We start from the raw sequence: 17,902 nt of genomic DNA on the forward strand, positions 1-17,902 counted from the left end.
TTTTAAGATGTAGGTTGTGGTACTCTATGGCTTTTTTGAAATCACCCAGACTTTGATAAGCATTGCCAAGATTGCCATACGCACCACCCTCCCCATGCTTGTCTCCTACTTCTTTAGCTATTTTAAGATGTAGGTTGTGGTACTCTATGGATTTTTTGAAATCACCTAGACGGCAATAAGCATTGCCAAGATTGCCATAAGCGTTACCCTCCCCATGCTTGTCTCCTACTTCTTTAGCTATTTTAAGATGTAGGTTGTGGTACTCTAAGGCTTTTTTGAAATCACCCAGACGGCCATAAGTATTGCCAAGATTGCCATAAGCATTACCCTCCCCATGCTTGTCTCCTACTTCTTTAGCTATTTTAAGATGTAGTTTGTGGTACTCTATGGCTTTTTTGAAATCCCCCAGACAGTGATAAGCTATGCCAAGATTGCCATAAGCCTTACCCTCTCCATGCTTGTCTCCTACATCTTTAGCTTTTTTAAGACGTAGGTTCTGGTACTCTATGGCTTTTTCTCCCCGATTATAGAGATCTATGACTTTCTTGACATCACCTGAATTTGCAGTACCGTGGTCATGACTAATAGGATCTTTTTCCTCCATGGATTTATCTCTCACTTCCCTGACAGACTGAAGTCTTAATGACAAGAAGATCCTATTGTTTTTGTCAATCTTTTTTATGTTAAGGGTTAAAAATGTGGAAAAAACAAAAAAGATTATGTTTCTGATCATATTGATATGTAATAGTTCATTTTAACATTTGCGTGCTTGGTTCCCAAACCTCTAAACAAGAGGGATGATTAAAGGTGACCTTGTTATAATAAAAACATTGCTGCCTTTTAAATGCAAACTACTTTGTTATTATCGTTTCTAGATACTGGTCTCTATCACAACAAGGTCACCTTCAGCCTCACTCCAAATCAAAGGCTTGGCAACTAAGTACACAACTATAAAATGGCCCATTAGGAGGGCTTTGCATGAAAGATAGAGGATTTATCAACATTCAGTCTTAAAGTCAGTTATGGAGTAAATCTACACTTCAAAAAATGTTTTTTTTCTGTGTGCAGCTTCAAAATTTAACGCACAATATCTAGATTTAATCCCTAGTTTCCAAAAACTGAGCAGCACTTGCTCAATTTTTAAATTAATATAGCTTTAGCATCTGACAAATGTTTTCCAGCAGTGGAAGAAATGAGTCTATAACACAAACACATGTCTTTAAAATTTTTATTTGTCCATAGGAAAGCACAACGAAAATTTCCGAGTCTCTAAGTAGTGGCAAAAGGTCGAAGGCAAGAAAATCTGCATAAGATATGTAAACATTACCGAGCTTTTTGTTTTGGCTTATTTTAGAGAGATCATCTACCCAAGTACGATGTATAAACTGGATAAAATTTAGTCTCCTAATCCTTTAACTCCCGTGAGTGACCAAAAGAGAATTTCTCCTTACAATAGCAATACAATATCAATCAGATAAGTGTTGAGAGTAAAAAAGATATATCAATTTAAAAATAGTTAGTTGATGCAATACTGAACTCTTTGTACTAACATTACAAGAATTGTATGGTTGACAGTAAGGATAATTACAAATTTGGTCTGGGAAATTAAAGGATTATGTAAACTAATCTACCAGTTATTGGCATGGAGAGTAGAACTAAGTCAAATCGGCTAAAAGGAGTAATTTCATTAATAATTCATGAGGTAATAACTTCTCCTATGTTTTTAATCACACCCACTTAAAGTATATGAGCTGACAAGTTCCCATCATAATTAACACCCTTGTTTGTATTTTCTCCCTTGAAACATCAAATTATGGAAACTTTTTCCATTATACCCACGGTTACAAATGAAAGATTCCTTCAAAGGATACAGCTAGTCCCTTATCACACCAAGTGATTGCTTCTTCAAATCTCTTCAATTCAACACAAGCAGTGGCTCCTGTAGGCAACAACACGAAGAAACATACTATTACTGTAGCTCAATTCTGAGAAAAGAACCTGAAACCATTGAAACCATTACAGACCAGAAGAAAAAAAAAGACAAAACAAAACAATATAAAAAAACTAAACGGAAAAGAATAAACAGGCCCTATTAGGTTTCAGTTAGATTTTTTTAGCCTTACAGACAACTAAAACTTCTAAGAACACTTAAATTAAGATCAACAACTCCCACAAAAACACTAAAAGTTAGGTAAGTCCTGATCCTTCTTTTTAAAACAGCTAGATAGTGACTTCAGAGCGTGTCCGCGAGAGCACCGGGCAGTCGTGCTACATGCCATCTCACCGATTTCAATGAAACTTTGTCAGTTTAAAGGGTCTACCCCAAAACTCCAAAAAACAGCCTGATTTCTGTTTTGGTTCTTTCCAGGGGGAGATAGACCACCCCCCGCTTTTTCTTGGTTTTCACCAAGGAAATCGCTTCAAATAGGTAAAATGTATGAAGCTCTCACTGCGATGGTGTTGAACCGATTACTTTGAAGATTTGCACAGATATTTTTACATCCTTAATTAATGGCCGCTGCGAGTATCAGTCAGTTTGATCGACGGCTTGTCAATCAACAGAGGAAAATATACGATGGTGTTTTTAGACTTTTTGATTCATCTAAATATTTTAAAACTTTGAGGTCAAATATCTCCCGTTGCCAGAAAGCTACAACACTAATCCTAATTCCCCTTTATAACCCATCATTTCATCTCTGAAAATCATCAAAAAAATCTTTGGGCACTACCGTATTTTTGTCTTGGATGCCTTTTAAAATCTGCGACTGTGACAAGTTTCTCTCAACTACACCTGTCACGCAATTCTTGCTCTAGGCGGTCACTTGACAAAACAAACCTACATTTTTTAGCTCTCTATACAAGATGATTGATCAAGAAAGGTGAAAAATGTGAAAAACTTTCGAGATTTTTTGTAGGAATGGAAAATTTCACGTTTATAGAGATGCATTTAAACGAAAAATCAATGGGAAAATCGTAGCGTTTCTTTTTTCAGTCATTTATTACTTTGAAGATTTGCTAAAATCAGCAGATATGGCTTTTGTACGGCACAAAACATTCATTAGTCTATAATATGATTGTTAATCATCATCATTGCTCATTTTATTTCATGCTGCGTGTTGGTTGATATTACTAATTGTTGAGGGCTTTTTAGACACTCGATTTCTTATATGGCATCACTATGAAGACGTGATACAACTGATGCACCTACACTACATAGGATTAACAATGTCTGTTGCGCTGTTGCTAGAAGGAGGAAAATATTACCGGAAGTGTACGCTCTTTTTAAAAAGAGTTTTAGAGACGTTTCAGAGATGTCTATCTTTGATCGGCTGTCACAAAAAAATGACCCCCACTTAAATTAAGAAAAATGAACTTACCAACTGCTTGTTGAAAAATTGGAATTCATTTGACCGATACGCCGGTTGTTTCAATTTTTCTTTTTCCTCGGGCTGCTATGAAACAGTTCATAAATTGACTAATGAATAAAGTGTTTTGAAATACCGTTCGGGATTTGCCTTTTTTTTCTGCGTGCAAATCAAGGGTAGACAAAGTTTTTAAAACATTTGACTAGACTTTCATGGAGTTCACCTCGATAATTTTTGTCGGCCAGAGTCAAGACGCGCCAAGCTAAGCGACATCACCCTCCAGTAAAAAAATTTTCCAAAGAATAAACGTGGCGAGCGTGAGGAAACGCACATTTTTTTCATGATTGTGATCAAAGCCCAATGATGTACCTAAATTGGTACGTACGGTATCAAACCATTGATTATGACAGGGTGAGCTTAGTTTTTCTGTCGAGGTCGACGTGACTTCACATTAAAAGCATTTTTGACGGAACAAACTTATGAGCATCACTGCACCAACTGAGAAAGTAAAAACTTGTATTTATCTCCCACGCGTTTTGTCTGACAATAGTAGACTTCATCAAGGATTTTTTCAAGCAGGGTAAATAAGCTTGCTCATATACAATTAGTAAATAAGTTATCTCTTTACTATTGAAGTCAGTGGATAGAATACGCCAGGTGCGCCTACGGTGTTATACATGCGTGACATTTTCCGGACGTTACATGTACGAGTACGTGATCCGTTTAAGGGTCAAAGATTTAGTGTAAATATTTCACACCTCAACATCACCCAATGTCTCTAGTTTACAGACGTCTTAGAACGTGTCATTATATGGAGTTGCCTTCTGCGGGTAGAAGACTACAAGCGAATTTCTCAGGCGTAATTGCCTTTGATTTCTCAATTGATGTTGTCGCAAACAGTTTTTGGGAGTCACGAGACAAAAAAACTAATCAGGACCTAGTTTCATGTTCTAATGGAAATAAATAGCAAATAAAAACACATTTTCTTGAGAAATAAAGTCACAAATGACGGGGGTTCTCCGAAACAAATAATGATAGAAAAAGATTTCAGTTCTGGTCAATATTGACTTTTCATGGCCTACTTGCAAATCTGAGGGAACGTGCTGAGGGAATAAAAAAACATAAATGTGTGATAATGCAAGTAAGAGAATGAAAATACAAATAAAGAAAAGGGAGAAAACATAGGAACCCGTGTTGCAGCGTGCAGATATCTTTTGAATCAGACCTACACACGTAAGCCCGACACCAGCCAGAGAAACTCGAAAGAGTCCTGTATATGAACTAGCTCACACGTGCACGCAGGAAAGGCCACGACAATCAGCGAAAATAATGGCAAATGCAGATGATATTTGGAAGATTAGGAACTTTTTAGAAGTGTCTTCTTTAAAAAAAAAAAAACCAACAATTTTACCTCTCATAAAAGGTCACGCAGTGACCCTACAAATACCATTCCTATACGTGGAATTTCTTGATGGTGGAAAGTGGAAAAAACATTTTCCACTCTTATTTTCTGGAAACACGGCGTAGTTAATGATTTTATGGGGCTATTGATATTTAACAAATAGAGAAGCCTTGACTGTGCTCCGTTCTGTTATAAAGCACGCAGGAAGAAGTGTAGGGAGAAACACGAGACGTATTTTATCATAAAGAATCCGTTAAATTACCCAAGCATTACTTTCAATTTCCAAAACAAACTTTATTTCCAAAGCGAACAACAATGTCGTCAGCATGCTCTATACTCTCATAGAGCATGCTACAATAAGCCAATCAGAATCCCTGTTAGAATGGTTCAAATAATCTGATTGGCTGTACAAGACTAAAGCTGTCAAAAGTGTCAAACCATCAAAGTTCAAAAACTGTCAAAGTTCACATTCTACGATAGTTTACAAACTAAAATAGTTCGGCAAGTCGAACTTAACACTTTTGCCTGAAGTTTTAGAGTCTCTAATACAGAATCTTCAAGTGAAATGTTCAGTGAACTTCAGCCGAATTATGGCTCATAAAAACACGCGAGTTTTTTCCACATGACAAAGCAGAAAACAAACTGTTGAAGGCGAGTGTTTTTTGAATGAACAATAGCCGAATTCACCGGAAGATCGAAGATCGCTCGTGACGACGGCGCCGCAAAACTCGGTTGCAGTGGCTTATGTGAATTGCCACTCATCGTATCGGAAAGGATATCATAGCAAGCTCTTATTTTTTCACTCGAAGGGCGGCCGATGTAGTTTCTGAGGCTTGCTTTACTGTGATGACCGGAGATCGCCATGATGAGCTAGCTGCGATGAACTTCAGCATGATCATATTCGCTAAGACACCGTCATGTTTAGTATGAATTTTAACAATTATGCCAGTTTGGTTATATTTTTCATCATTTCTGTTTTGTTCTGTTTTGTTTTTGAACACTGAACTTTATATACTATACGAGTGTTAGCTGTGTTTGATTTTTATTGCCGTACGTAAGCTTGCAATCTAACTGAGCGTGAAAATCTTTAAAACTCGGAATGTTTATTTTGTTTTTCCTTTGAGGATTTTCGTATCCGCTCACGTTTTAATAACGTAAATTACGGCGCCTGGTATTTTACAAACCTTTGTTTGATTCTTCTGCTGCTACTTGCCGGCTCGCTTCAGTTTCGAAATTCCAATTATCGGAAAAAAGCTGAAAAGAAGTCCCGGAAAAGGTCGAACATAGTGCAATTGGCAGATGGCGTGACAGCTCTAGCTCAGCTCTATGCTCTATACTCTCATAGAGCACGCTCTTTCAACCAATGACAGCGCGCGTTATATGCGAACTTTATTATAATTCCTAACAAATAAGGGGGGCAGAGTTTCCCGTCTTCGCGGTATGGAAAAGCCGAAGTTGTTACACTCGGAACTTGTACGTCAACAAGCAGGCGACATGCGACCTTAAAATCTCCTCTCCTGTTAAAGTTTCCTTATTGTAAACTGTGCGATAATGATAATAGACGATCAAAGTATAGGCTAATGAATGTTTTGTTCTGTACAAGAGCCCTATGTCCTGATTTTAGCAAATCTTCAAAGTAATAAACGACTGAAGAAAGAAACGCTACGATTTTCCCATTGATCTTCCGTCAACATGCATCTCTCTAAACGTGAAATTTGCCATTCCTACAAATTATCTCGAAAGTTTTTCACATTTTTCACCTTTCTTGACCAATCATCTTGCATAAAGAGCTAAAAAATGTAGGTTTATTTTGTCAAGTGACCGCCTAGAGCAAGAATTGCGTGACAGGTGTAGTTGAGAGAAATTTGTCACAGTCGCAGATTTTAAAAAATATCCAAGGCAAAAATACGATAGAGATATTTGACCTCAAAGTTTTAAAATATTTAGATGAATCGAAAAGTCTAAAAACACAGGCGTATATTTGCCTCTGTTGATTGACAAGCCGTCGATCAAACGGTCTGATACTCGCAGCAGACATTAACTAAGGATGTAAAAATATGTGTGCAAATCCTCAGAGTAATCAGTTAAATACCATCGCAGTGAGAGCTTCATGCATTTTACCTATTTGAAGCGATTTCCTTGGTGAAAACCAAGAAAAACCGAGGGGGTGGTCTATCTCCCCCCGGAAAAAAAACCAAAACAGAAACCAGTTTGTCGTTTTGAGTTTTGGGGTAGACCCTTTAAACTGGCAAAGTTTCATTGAAATCGGTGAGATGGCATGTACACGCTCTTAACATATCTGACACCTGTGACTCATTGAACTTAAGGAACTAAAATATTCATGCTAAAATTTTGCTTTGCATTCCGCATTGAGTTCTTAATCCCGTCCAAAGTAATATTCTCATCATGATTAATGGAAAGTAATGGCGTAGCAGTCAAGAGCTGGATTCAAATGTACATCTGGGTGGTCTCGACCTCTTAATTAAAGTCAATTGAGACAAGATTGAACTCTATTTAACCTCATTTAACCTTAGAGTGTTCAGTTCTTTTTTTATTATTGTTATTATTGTAATCACAGAATCGACTGGGACTCTGCTAAATGCTTAACCTACAGTACAAACTATTTTCAACGACTGACTCTGGAAAGCTGGTTCACTAACTTAGAACAGACGCCTCTCAACAGATGTCAACAATTACCAGCACCTTACAAACGACTCATTAACGACGTGAACAAACCGACAAACAGACCGACAAACAACAGACGGATCGAAACCGACCAATGACTGTTAACAAACTCTACACGAGTCTTCCAGCCAATCACATCACGGCTAAACAGACAAATCACGTTCAACAGACCAGACTTTATAACATCATCGACTGACAACTACTCCTCACTTGACTCTGAAGATGACTATCGCACAGATAGTCGAAACGTCAGTCACCAACAACAGTTCTTTTCAGAACTACACACACCCGGACGATCACACTACACGAACTATTATTATTGTACAGCTAACATATCTAACCTCTCACAATTGCCTTGAGGAAAGTTGGATTTAACTCAATGGCTGCTTCTGCATCCCTTAGTGAATCCTGCACTGTAAAATGAAAAGAGCCAAATTGACCCCAAAAGCCAAATTGGCCCCAATTTCTCGAGGGCCAGTTTGGCCCATCAAGGTTCGTTTTGGACTATTTGAGCCAAAACGGGCGTGACAAGTACCATTTCGACCCCTCCAAAATCTGAATTAGCCCCTATGAATTCTACTTTGGAACTTTTTCTCAATTTGGCCCTTCCAAGAGCCAAGTAGGATTGACCAATTTGGCCCCAACGAGGTGCAATTTTTGAAAAAAAAAGAAAATATGAAAATAATTTTCGTTTTTCGACCATATTTCGTTCCCTATACTATTCCTTATAAAGTGTTCAAATTTTCAACGGTTCCTCTCGTAACTGAACACCGAGTCACACAACGAATTAATCGTTGGCTTTTTCTCGAGACGTGAGCGTGAGCTGGCTGTGATGGCATTAGTCGAACCTAGACCACGTGCGTCGGAAACAATAATGAATTATAGCAGCGAATTCGTCACTGAAGAGGCTGTTTCTTGGCTACAGTCGCATGGAATGAGACTTAAGAAAGGAAAGGTAGGCAAAAGAAATTTCTTAACAACGTATTTTACTGCAACTTTACATTCACAAACTTGACCGCTCCATTGATCTTTGTTCGTATCTTATCTTGCAGAAAAAGACGGTTGCGGTGGCCAAGATCTCCTTGCGATCGCCCAAGATGCAGACGTACCAAGGCACTACATCCCTATTATAAAAGAGCGTCTAAAGCTCAAGAAATTGATTGCAATGAACGCTGAACCTAGAGATGACACGAGTTCTTCGTCGGTACGATAATTAATTTTCCCACTAGAGAATTTGACGCATGAATGGTTCGCCTCTTCTCCCGAGTCTTGTTGAGTCTCAGCGGTTTCGCAACTAAAGTCACGTGATCAAATTTTGGCGCCGAGAGATAGAGACGGTTACAGTTCGAATACTGCATTTGCACAAGATGGATTTAACTTATTTCAAGATTCTCTGATTTTAGGATCTCTCACTCTGAATTCTTAATCTTTTTCTTGAAAAGATGAACTGATATTTTTATGTCTATGTCTTTGTTTGCATCCACTTAAGCTGATTTTTTGGCCATCACTCTTTCAGCGTGCAGAATCAAGTCCTTCGAGTAAGACGGTTCAAACGTCGATTGATGATTCAGAAAACATCAGCGATTATGAAAATTTAGAGGTGACATTGGCACCGAAAGAAATGGGTAAATCAATATTATAAATCGCTCAAGGATCTCTGTTTTATGGACGAGGCGACAGAACTGAGCACTGTCTAAGTAAGTTCTTGTATATTAAACTTAGCAGGATGGTGAAGAGTACATTATCGACTACTTTCTTTCGATTATATCCTAAAGGAAAACACACAAGGTGCCAGTTGGTCAGTTAAAGATGACAAATCTCGGGGATTGCACCTACAAAAATGGCGAGATTTGCTTTATTTTTATTGAAATATATTAGATATGTATTTACTTGCACCATACATAAAACAAAGTAAACCCAATTTTTAAATCTGGTAAATTAAAAAATTAGTGAATTGATAGGATGTTATCAGACAGTTTAATTTTTTTGAAAACAAATATTTACCTACAGGTTCCTCCTGAATGGCTTTCGAAATTCCAACTACCATCGAGGGTAAGAAACTTTTCTTTGTTTTGTTTTTTAAGTCTACAAGCAATCCTTATTTATTCATGAATACTGAACTAAAACTGAAGTGCATAGATGTATCATTTCTTTTCTTGATAAGTACATATACAGTTTGGTGAAAATACATCATTGATGATCACCATTATTGTGTTTTTACTTCTTATGCACAGTTTGCTTACAAATATTTTGCAACTTTGTAGTTGCAAAAACTTACTGTTCTCCGACAAATTAATTTGCTCATTTGTTTGTTTTTTTGTACAGTTCTCTGCCTCAGTAGAGTTGGATACCCAGAAGGGATATCTCATCAGCAGTACTCTGAGCATCAGTGGATTGCAAAAAAAAATTATTGCAGAGTATCCTTGTATGGTTAGCAGGATACTAGACTAAGTTGACTTGGAAACTGAATGGATTGGTATGGTCTAAAAATCTATTGCTTCACCTCTTCTGCTTGCAGTGAAGAGAGACAATTTTGTGGTGCTGAAGCTCTTGCCTTAAAATAAAAAGTTGCAAAATAATCACTCTCACCTTTTAAGTTCATGACCTTTGTTCTTGTGTGTTTGTCATCACATGCATTTAATGAAGTTGTGACCATTTTGGAGGTACAAGTCCAAAAAACTGCTACTTTGGTACTAAGATGAACAGCTAAAATTTCTGAGCCCATTTGCCAATGAAGTCCAGATACAAAGGTTCAAGTACTTTGGGGTTGTATTAATTTTGCCTTTTTGTTTAGTTTTTTTGATTTTGCAATTTTTTAAAATATTCCTGTTGTCAAACCATTAGATAAATATTGGACATAGAATAGCTGATTTTTTTCAGATATTTTGGGAGTCATACATTAGTTTTTCAAGTCTTGAATGGGAGACAAATTACACACATTGAGCTAAACTTCCACTTCCATTTCTGGTGTTTTAGCTTATAGTTTTAGAAAAACAATATGTATATATAAATATATGTAAATGTGGGGGTAGAGTCTACCTTGGCATAAAGTGCTCAATGCTGTGGTAGTAGAGCTAAGTATACATAAGTTAAAGAATTAAAGAGGACACATCAATTCTCTGTGACTCAAAATTTCGCACCTAAGCGCTTGTCAGACAGAACTTTTCTGTCTGACAAGCACTTAGGCACAAAACTCAGTCACAGAGAATTGATGCATCCTCTTTAATTCTTTAACTTAAGTGTGTATATATATATATATATTCTTTTTTTCTGGCTACAGGCACTTTTTGCACTTTGGCTTGATTTTAATGTGGTTGTAAAACTTGTTTTTATTGCATAGAGTAGCTGATGTTGATTCAGCAATCAGAGATTATGTCCAGCACAAATTTTAATTGTTGGAGATCTTCAGTACATCAATCACCTGAATATAGTAACAGAGGGAAGTGTAATTTGTCACTTCTCATAAGAAAAGATTCTTGATGCTCTCATTGGGTTACTTGGCTTATTTATATTTTCTTACAATCGGTCAAAGGCAATTTTGACTTTTTTTAGAGCAAGCATTGCTTGAAATTGGGCACAGGCAGACTCTTGTCACTGTTTCCTCTATTTTCAATGACTTGGCAAATGCCTGCGGTAGTACTTGCTGATAGTTTATATTTTGATAATATCTAGAGTAGTAATATGAGTGCATGTATTCTCACATCCACTGGAAGAATACTCTTTGCTGCTCTAAGGCTCTTTGTTTTTCATATGCACAAATCAAACAAGGTCTATATTCTTGTGCAGGAACTGGACCATTTGTTGCCTCTGTCTTATTTTGATAATTTTCTGTACTTTAAATCAGTCTTAATTATAAGCTGCTTTACATTACCACATTTGCTAAGTCATTGAAAAGGGAAGCTTTACTCACAAGTGTCTCTTGGGTGTAATTTCTTGCAATGCTTGCACTGTTAAGAAGTATACTGATTTAGGGAAGAGATCTATTTTAGAAAATGGTTGAATTAATGTTAAATATGTATGTATGTTATATTCTTTCACATGATGTTTCAAAGTTTGTCTGTTTTATACCACAATTAAGATTCTTAATAACTGTAAAATCAGGTAGCATAAAAGGTTTTTACAGAAACAATATCTAGAAGCTAATAAATGAGTGTTTGAAAGATAAAGTATGTGGTGTATTTTCATTATTTGAATGTAAGGGGGAAAATCAGCATGGAGAGGAAAGAGCCCTCTACTTCTGAAGTGGCCCACAATGGAGCTGAATTGGCTCTTTTTAAAGGGGCCATTTGTGAGAGGGCTGAAATTTCGGGGGCTGTTTTGGCCCCTATAAATTTCAAAGTGGCTCCTGTATTTTTCAAATTCACCCTTCACATGGTCCAATTTGGCCCCTACAACGGGGTCAATTCAGCCCCAAAATTGGTGCCAAAAACAGCCCCATTTCAATGGGGCTGAATTGACCCTAAGCAAGTGCCAAACTGGACTCACTCGTTTTGGCCCCATTTTTGGGGCCAAATCAGCTCTTTTAATTTTACAGTGTGGTGATTTCCTGTTATTGAAATAAATATCTCTGATTAGCCATACATGTTGGAAACCAAGTACCATTACTACAATTTTGAGAAAAACTTGTAATGCTCGTTGATATCTGGGGTAAGAGGTTACTTCTTTGTATATTTGAGAGGCCAAGATAAGGTGTAAATTTTCCGGGCATGCATTCAAAATTATCCCCTTTTTCAGAAAACTACTACTGACAACTCAATAGCTTCAAAATGGAAAAAAAATGCCTATTAAAGCTCTCATCTTACCAATTTTAGAATGTGCAATAGCCCTGTTGTTGTGCAGTTTGGCCTTCAGTTCTTTCTCGTTGCAGTTCATTTTAATTCCTTTGGTGTAAAAATGAATAGCATTGATGAAATCTCCTTTCTTGAAGGCCTCATTACCCTCATTTCTATAAACATCAGCTGTGGCTGCAAAGAAAAAATAAAATAATTCGAAAAAAAAAATTAAAAATAGGTGTCAAAGTCTGTGGTCGTAGTTAATAATTATTAGTGTATAATCAGAGCTGCCAAGATTTTCAATAGTTATGATGATGCCAATGATGTAGGTGACATCATGGGTAAGAATAACAATGAGAATTAAGCATAACTCAACTTGAGGCAAACCCCTGGGCATTTAAATTTTTGGAGATAGGTTTCCCTAAAATTCCCATTCCCTGGGCAAAATTAATAAAACATTCAAATGCCCCACACAATTTTATGTAAAAGGCGAAATAATTAGCAATTTGACTTTCAACTAGTTGATTAAGCTTTAAAAACTAACTGACCAAGCTTTAAAACCTAGATCTTGAAGCCTTATTTCTTCTGAACCATCTGTTAGTGAAAGTACACTATCTACCTTAAACACCTCCATATTCAATGATAATTAACACTTGAACTCTACTGGAAATTAGTGACAGTTTGAATAAAAACTTGTGACAGTTTTTATTCAAATTCCCTAACGCCAGTCAGGCAGGGTTAAACCCCCCCCCCCACCCTCTTTGGCTTGGATGAAGATCAAATACCTGTGGGTTGCTCGAGGAAAAGGGAGGGAATGTTGAAGGTTTCAAAGTGATTGTGTTTCATTAAAATAGAAAGATGATGGTGATGATGATGATGGTACCTATGATGCAAACTTACACAATGGATGCTATATGATGATCAAATAAAGTCTTAACTTATTATAACTTTGTGTTATTGCTTTGAACTGTTAGAAAAGAAAATAGCAAAAGTTTCTGTGTCATAGATCTTCTCAATGAACAGCATATTGTAATCATAGAAGAGAGTCGTGAATGACCAAATATCCTTTAAAGTGGTCATGCAGTGTATGTATCCTTTTCCACATTTGCTTGCATTCTTGAAACTGATCCTGATCGAATAGAAATTGTTCTAACAATTACTGAAGCCGAAGTTGAACCTAGCTCACCTCGTAAAGTGTCCTCGTCAAAATTTGGTGCATTTTCTTTGTCAGGTAAGTCTTCATTTTCACATGGAACTTTAATTGAACTTCTTCCTGTAGCCATAGCAACTGTTAGAATACTGATGCTTCTTACAAAGTTGTTCTTTTAAGTCATCCTGGCCTGAAAAAAGGTGATTGCAAATGGTTATAAACATCAGCTCAACATATTATCCAGTTGCAAAATAAATATGTTTTCCCTTCTGAGAATGGGAGGGATACATAGACACAAAATCAGAAGCCAATTAAGAGCTAATGTCAACATGCATCAGACAAACAGCGGCAAGTCACCCAAATTCTTTTTCTCTCCTACTTTCATATTTTGTAGCCCAATATGTCCTAATAATTGTGGTGTAGTATTTTTGTGAAAATACATTTTAGTTTTTGAGAAATGATGTTTTTCGTTGGACCGCTCAAATATGCAAATTTTCATTCTGAATATTACCCGAGTTGTGTGACCTCATGTAACGAATTTACTTGACCTCCGGTATTTCTGTGGGCATAATCCTTTGTTTAATCAACTAAACTTAACCCCCTGACATTATTAAGGATGGCAAAGAAATATTTATTTTTTGGTAAATATTTTTGTCCGACATACTTTTTCTATGTCGAAAAGTAGCATCAAAACAAAGACAGTTTTAACAATGACCGATATGACAAAATCTACTGAGCTTCTTGCTTTTAAAAGACAAAAGGATGGTTATAAAGTTATTGTAAAAATTTTCTTGTGCAATTGTGTTGTTCTATTGTGAGACGAACTCAAAGTCCGGCAAAATTTACTTGCTAGCGACTATGAAATATACATGGTGCGCCTACTTGTCGCCACCTTTTATTGGCATATCGAGGCATAAATCACTACAATTTGTAAACAAATCTAACACAACACTCTCATCTAGTTTATTTATGATTTTATAAGACCAATAACTGTTTCGGTCATTATATTACGCTTGGGTATTACTTTTTGCCGGGAGCTCAGGTTTTACGTTGTGTTTTCCCCTATCCCAGCTATATTAGAAGCTAGTCACGCAATAATTGATACCAACACAAATGAATAGTTCAAAGCGGGTTGTTGCTTCAACGCTATTGACATTCATAGTGTTCTGGCAGGAAAGCAAAGCATGATGCTCTGGGAATAAAAACTCTTTGGGGCCTTTTACATGATATCGTAATGAGTTTTGTTCAAGAACGAGTTCATCCCGGTTGTCGCATACCAGAGTAAAATTATTCGAAACGAAATTTGTGAATGAGTTTATAGAGGTTTCCATTCCAGAACGAAACCTACAATTTTTCCTGTGATAAAAGAATTTGGATATATAAGTATTACTCGCGTTGTTGTTGTTGTTTTTTTTTACATTACGGAGCGAATTTCAAGTGATAATTTCAGGAAGCAAGAAGCAACAACAAAGGATTCTTATCAAAGCGAGGTGCCATTTTCAGTCATACCTGGTCGGACACCTTGAAAACAAAGGATGACACGCAAGCAGTTTACTGTAAATTTGACTAGAAGTGCACAGATCGATTTCCGGATGCACTTGAAAAGTCTGTTTAACAAATGCAGACGTACAGTTATTTTAATCCCAACCAAATTATGTCAAGACGAACAAAACAAAAAAAAGTATGAAATTATTTAAACCAGAGGCTGTAGTACGTAGTTAGGTAAAGTCTGTATTTAAGCAGTGGCCCATCCAGGACCTGAGCTTATAATCCTGGATTCCTCACATGAAGCGACTAGGTATTACTACTCCTCCCCGGACATGATGACAGTCCACCCCATGTTTACCCCCCCCCCCCCTCCCTCTTCCCTCCTGTCATTTCATCAGGTTCCCCTGACTAATGTCTGGTACCCATTTATACTCCTGGGTGGAGAGGGGTACTATGAGAGTAAATTATTTTGCACAAAAACACATGACCTGGCCAGGTTACATATGCAAATCTCTTGACCCTGACTCCACCTCACTAATCATAAGGCCACCATGTCTCCACAAGAGGGGAGAGTTTATGGTGAATCCTTTCTCATAAGAAACAACTTTTGCAAAACCAAAGTAAAATTCTCTTAGCTGATTTTTAAATAGGGATTACTGGTCAAAACTTACAAAATGTGTAAGTTTTTTATTCAATTTCCTCCAGTTGAACCGAAATCCATTTGTGTGCAGCTGGCTGTTAGTTCAACTGGACACTTATGACAGGAAAAACAATGAAATATATACACTAATGCATGCTGATGTATGTTGATATGGATTTCAATTTGGTACAGGTGCTGATGTTTGTGGTTTACCAGTATATATATATTAAACTAATTGTTTTTGCAATCATTTCATGTTTACTCTGTTTTGTGCTCAGAATTGATTTGTCTTTGATGCTAACTTTAACTATCCTGATAATCCAGACTAGCTGTTTTTCAAATATCATAAAATCCTTGCTGGCTATCTTCACGTACAAAAAATTTCAAGAAATGTAGAGGCACAAGGAAATCAATTGTTCTGGAATTCAAAATAGCCTTAGATACATGTACAGTGTAGATCACATTTTCGAAAGCCAGTACTAACTTCTTACTAACCATTCGAGCACGAGTCTTTACTAGGGAATATTGGCCCAAGGTTACGGCAGTATAGAAATGTCATAGTCCCAATATTTCTCAGTACAGCTCACGAAAGCAAGGTGATACTCATGCATTAATGTCACTTGCACTAAACTAGTTTATTGGGAATTTTCTGGCTTCCAAGTAAAAACATAGGCATGCGTAGCATGCCAGATTTATTTTTTTTTTTGACCGGGTGGGATGAGATGGGACACTTTGTGTACCTAATGTTTTTATGGTTCAATACATTTCACAAGAGAAAAGGATAATATTTGAGAGAGGGCTCCTTGATTGGTTGTTGCTTATCTGGAATTTGCGCACTGTGTGTGAAATACTTTATAAAATGCAGGTTGTTTACAAGGAATAAACATGCGATTGGATTAAGTTCAAGGTAGTTAAAAGCCGAGTTTATTCGTAGAAAAAGTCAAAACGCGGGAGAATTGCGTTAAAAGTTCACTATCGGTAGCAGTTAGTGTGAATTTTTTCCAGTGGGGTTGGACATTGCGATTAGAATACGTAATTAAAGGCAGATTGTTTACAAGGAAATGACACGCGATGGAGTGAAGTTTAATTTGGCAAAATGGAATTTAATTGGCGAAATAAAATTTGTAATCAGTAGACTAGGTCAGGGAAGCAAAAGAAAAAGACATATATATATCCCAAAAATCTGCACACCCCCTCCCTTAATGCCTCCTTTTACTTGCTTTTCTGGTGGTAATTTCGTTTCTAAGTATTAATTCACTCTATTTGCGACGACAAGGTAGTTTTCCATTACCAGAAATCCGAGATATCGATCATACTTGACCTCTCCAGGCCTTGGCCAAGAAACAATTACAAAGAAATGTGTGGGATAAAAAAAAATGTTCAAAATCTTCAAGGATCTTTCATTTTCTTGTCAAGATCTTCAGGGGTCTTTTATTTTCTTCCCAAGATCTTTAATTTTCTTGCCAAGATCTTTACGGATCTTCAAAATTTTCCTGCCAAGATCGTTCAGGATCTTGGCAGGAAATTAAAAGAACCTTGAAGATCTTGGCAAGAAAATGAGAGATCTTCAAAGATCTTAACAAGAATTTTGAAGGTCCTCAAAGAATTTTCAAAGATCTTTAAAGGATCTTTATAGTTCTTGTCAAGATTTTTGGAGATCCGGACAAGCTCTTCGAGGATCTTGACAGGAAAATGAAAGATCCTTAAAGATCTTGGAAAGAAAATGAAAGATCCTTGAAGATCTTGACAATAACTTTTAAGATCCTTGAAGATCCAAGCAAGAGAATGAAATATCCCTGAAGATATTAACAAGAATTTTGAAGATCTTTAAAGGTTCTCATAAAGATCTTGTAGGATCGTTAAGGATCCTTCAAAGATTTTCACCAGGGATGTATCACAACAAGTCAAAAAATATAGAAAGCGCTCGCCGCATCGGCATTTTTTTTTTCGCTGTTTCGGTAGCCACTTTGGAAATTTAGCCAGGCATTTTAAGGTAGGTAATTCAAAGGTGATTAATTATAGTGTACACGTAAAAACGCTAGTCATAAAATCAGCACTCCACTGTTTGCAACTCTGCAAAATTATCATGATAATATGCGAAACTTTGTTCGACCATTTCCGTTTGTCGACAAGTCTTTCCACTTGATACAATTTTACCCCGGGTTTATATTTCCTTTTGCCTTTAGAAGCAATAATAATCTACACGATCTTTACTTCTTACCGATCGCGCCATGTTGTTTATGCAACCACACCTTCGGGCATGCTCCGTAGAACTTTGAGTACACCACAGTCAGGGGGTATGGCATTAACAAAATGACTCGGATTAATTGTAATGTTTTCTTTCTTTCATATTGAACTATTTCCTTCTGTTATTTCAAACTAAACTAATAGATAAATATT

The 17,902-nt window shown here is 36.8% G+C and overlaps 1 protein-coding gene and 1 long non-coding RNA gene across 2 annotated transcripts; one reads left to right on the forward strand and one right to left on the reverse strand.

Annotated features, from left to right (window-relative positions):
• The first annotated feature begins 7,861 nt into the window (after nt 1–7,861).
• Nucleotides 7,862–11,618, forward strand: LOC149038132 (uncharacterized). The gene is made up of 4 exons (XR_016180757.1): nt 7,862–8,407; nt 8,505–8,656; nt 8,969–9,504; nt 9,778–11,618. It is a non-coding gene; the product is annotated as an uncharacterized LOC149038132 (long non-coding RNA).
• A 595-nt stretch (nt 11,619–12,213) lies between these two features.
• On the reverse strand, nt 12,214–13,507 carry LOC149038133 (hsp70/Hsp90 co-chaperone CNS1 homolog). Its single transcript, XM_089186436.1, has 2 exons — nt 13,411–13,507; nt 12,214–12,416 (listed from the first exon to the last, which is right to left on the reverse strand). Exons 1-2 carry the CDS (start codon nt 13,505–13,507, stop codon nt 12,214–12,216), a joined length of 300 nt encoding a protein of 99 aa, XP_089042562.1.
• Between the last annotated feature and the right edge of the window lie 4,395 nt (nt 13,508–17,902).

Source organism: Pocillopora damicornis, chromosome 11 (assembly GCF_964200805.1).
Source record: "Pocillopora damicornis chromosome 11, jaPocDami1.2, whole genome shotgun sequence".
In the NCBI taxonomy this organism is placed as follows: domain Eukaryota; kingdom Metazoa; phylum Cnidaria; class Anthozoa; order Scleractinia; family Pocilloporidae; genus Pocillopora; species Pocillopora damicornis.

What these genes read in the sequence shown, in the direction of transcription:
- LOC149038133 (XM_089186436.1), bottom strand. Translation starts at nt 13,507, where the DNA reads ATGGCTACAGGAAGAAGTTCAATTAAAGTTCCATGTGAAAATGAAGAC. An exon ending in TGACGAGGACACTTTACGAG is followed by an intron (nt 12,417 to 13,410) that starts GTGAGCTAGGTT and finishes TTTTCTTTGCAG; the next exon opens with CCACAGCTGATGTTTATAGA.